General features: G+C 38.7%; 1 protein-coding gene across 2 annotated transcripts in view; it reads left to right on the plus strand.

Moving 5' to 3' along the window:
• The first annotated feature begins 72 nt into the window (after nucleotides 1-72).
• Nucleotides 73-2,341, plus strand: part of TTLL10 (tubulin tyrosine ligase like 10) — a 109,003-nt gene continuing 106,734 nt past the window's right edge. For both annotated transcript variants that reach the window (XM_019511812.1, XM_019511813.1), the window contains exon 1: nucleotides 73-315. In XM_019511812.1, coding sequence (XP_019367357.1) covers nucleotides 313-315 — 3 coding nt within the window. In that variant the 5' untranslated portion in view covers nucleotides 73-312. The remainder of the gene's footprint in view (nucleotides 316-2,341) is intronic.

A 2,341-nucleotide genomic window follows, 5' to 3' on the forward strand; every position in this document is an offset into this window, starting at 1 on the left:
ACTGCAGGTACAGTAGCTAATTGCTAAAATAAAAGTGGGGGGAAGGGAGGGGTTTGTATAAAGTTCCTTGTTTTCTGCTTCTCTCCAGTCATTCTTTCCTTTTTTCTCAAGGCCTGAGGATTGGTAATAATGGTGATGATTAACTAAATGAAGTCGGTAACCTGGGCGACCATTAGGGTGGTTTTATATTTCATGGGTACCGAATGCCCAGAGAAAGCGCGCTATTGAGGACTCAGAAAACTGAGAGATTTTTTGGGGGGTTTTCGATTATGTGTGTTTTTAGCTCTACGGTCTATGCCTTGATCTTTCACCATGGTAAGGTTACAACCATGTTCTTATTCCAGCAACCCCCTTCCCTTTCTTTCTCTCGTTCCTCTCTCTTTACAACTCTGTTGCCTTATTTAGGTAATAAGGAGGGGCTCTTCCAGCTTTCCGCTGAATATAGGCCAACCTGGAAGAAGTACCATGTTGGGGGCTGGGGGAAGGGAGGAATGATTAATTCCTCAGTGTATTTGCCTGATGTAAGTTTATTCCGTTTGGAAATTTTTAATTGTGTGTCTTGGATTATGACTGCTTCTGCCCTAGCCATGCTGTGCTATCTTTTCAGGGAGAGGATTTATTATTTTTTTTGCTACAACCACGTTTGTGTTCAGGACACTTTAACTAAGCTGCGTACTTTGTGGAACGAGAAAATTCACCTTGCTCTTAGGCCTCCGATGGCCGTGAATTGCTTAATTCACTGGCGGTGTTGAGAATCAGAGCAGAAAGTTGGTTCAATATTATTTTTCTTCTTTGTCAGCACTGATAACTTTATGGGCTCTGTGGGTGTTAAATGAGACACGCTTAAAGTAGAATGTTGTGGAAGTATGGAATGAATTCTGTTATCGGTCCAAATGGAAATAATTATCTTCGTAGTTTTTGAACAGATAGCAAATAGGATACAAATAAATGCATGTGAAATTTTAATATAATAAAGCTAACACTTTAGTGTTACTCTTGGGTGTGAAATAAGGCTTCACCTGAGTAATGCGTACATTAAAAGTGGTGGCTGCTTTCATTTTACTTCCTTTCCTCCAAGCTGAGTTGGTTAATGGAATCCATAATTCATGTGTATAATACTCCACACCTAGTGGGAAGGTCTTTGCCTTTTAGTTTGTCTGTGTAGGGCTGTGGCTAACAGGAGACTATATGGCGTGCTAGTCATCTAGTAGCATTCAAATTACAGTGTGCCCTTCGTAGGGAACATTAAGCAGGGCAATCTTTCAGGCAGTGGAATTCCTGGCAGTCTCTTTAAACAAAGGAAAATCCATTGCAAATGTTTTTATATCATTAAAGGAGGGTGGATTGAGTTAAAATGAAGATCAAACCATACGTAATTGCTCAAGCAAAGAAATAGCATGACAAAAGGATTATGTGTGCCTATCCAGTAATTATAAATGCATCCAGTGGTTTATATTATTTGCCACTGAATTTACAACCATTAGCAGACAGACTGCATACAACAAGAATGAAGCAGTCTCTCTTCTAAGAGGGGCCTGATAAAATTCTAGGCATGTCTTCTAATCTCTGTTGCACCAGTATAAATCCCGTGTAGCCCATGGGAGCCCATGTAACTTTATTAGAGTTACTTTGGATTTACAGCAGCAGTGCAACTCAGATCAGAGCTTGGTGCCCAGTCCTTTACCTCTCTACACAAATAACTTAAAAATTGCTACAGTTTTTATAAGCAATATTCTTTTCTCTTATAGCTACACTAGCATTTCCCCTATACTTGTTATTCCTTATATGGAATATCTCTCCAATTGTGATTGCAATAATAGGAAAAATACGGTAAACAGGTACAGCATTGTGTTGAAAGAGACTCAAAATGATTTTTTTTTCCTCCTGCCATGTTTCATAGTTTCATAGTTTCTAGTTTCATAGTTTCATGTGTGCTACTATTGTCTGCAAGTTAGGCAAGACCATGCAAGGATTATTCCTTGAATGGATTAGTTGTAAAATGGCTACAGAAGGAGCCCAGAGAAGGATTCAGGCTTCCTCTGAAACCATTTCATGCCTGTTGTCTCTTACAATAATAGACTTCTGGAACAGAAATCAGTTTCCATTGTAGAACACCAGTGTGCAGGCTGTAATCATTACAAGGCTTCAAAAGAAAATTCAACAGCCATTGTGCGAGTGAATAATCATTAACACAACTGCAAGGTATAAGGAACAGTTTGTTTGCATTGCAGAACATAGTTAAGAAATATATACATTTCTGTAAGCTCTTTGGCACGCTAGCATTTTCCAGCTTAGACATGAAACATGTTTGGAAATTGCTTCTTTTTTTTTTTTTTTTTTT

The sequence above is a fragment of the Gavialis gangeticus genome, unplaced genomic scaffold, assembly GCF_001723915.1.
Source record: "Gavialis gangeticus isolate Ggan-Ray unplaced genomic scaffold, GavGan_comp1, whole genome shotgun sequence".
Taxonomy (NCBI): Eukaryota; Metazoa; Chordata; order Crocodylia; family Gavialidae; genus Gavialis; species Gavialis gangeticus.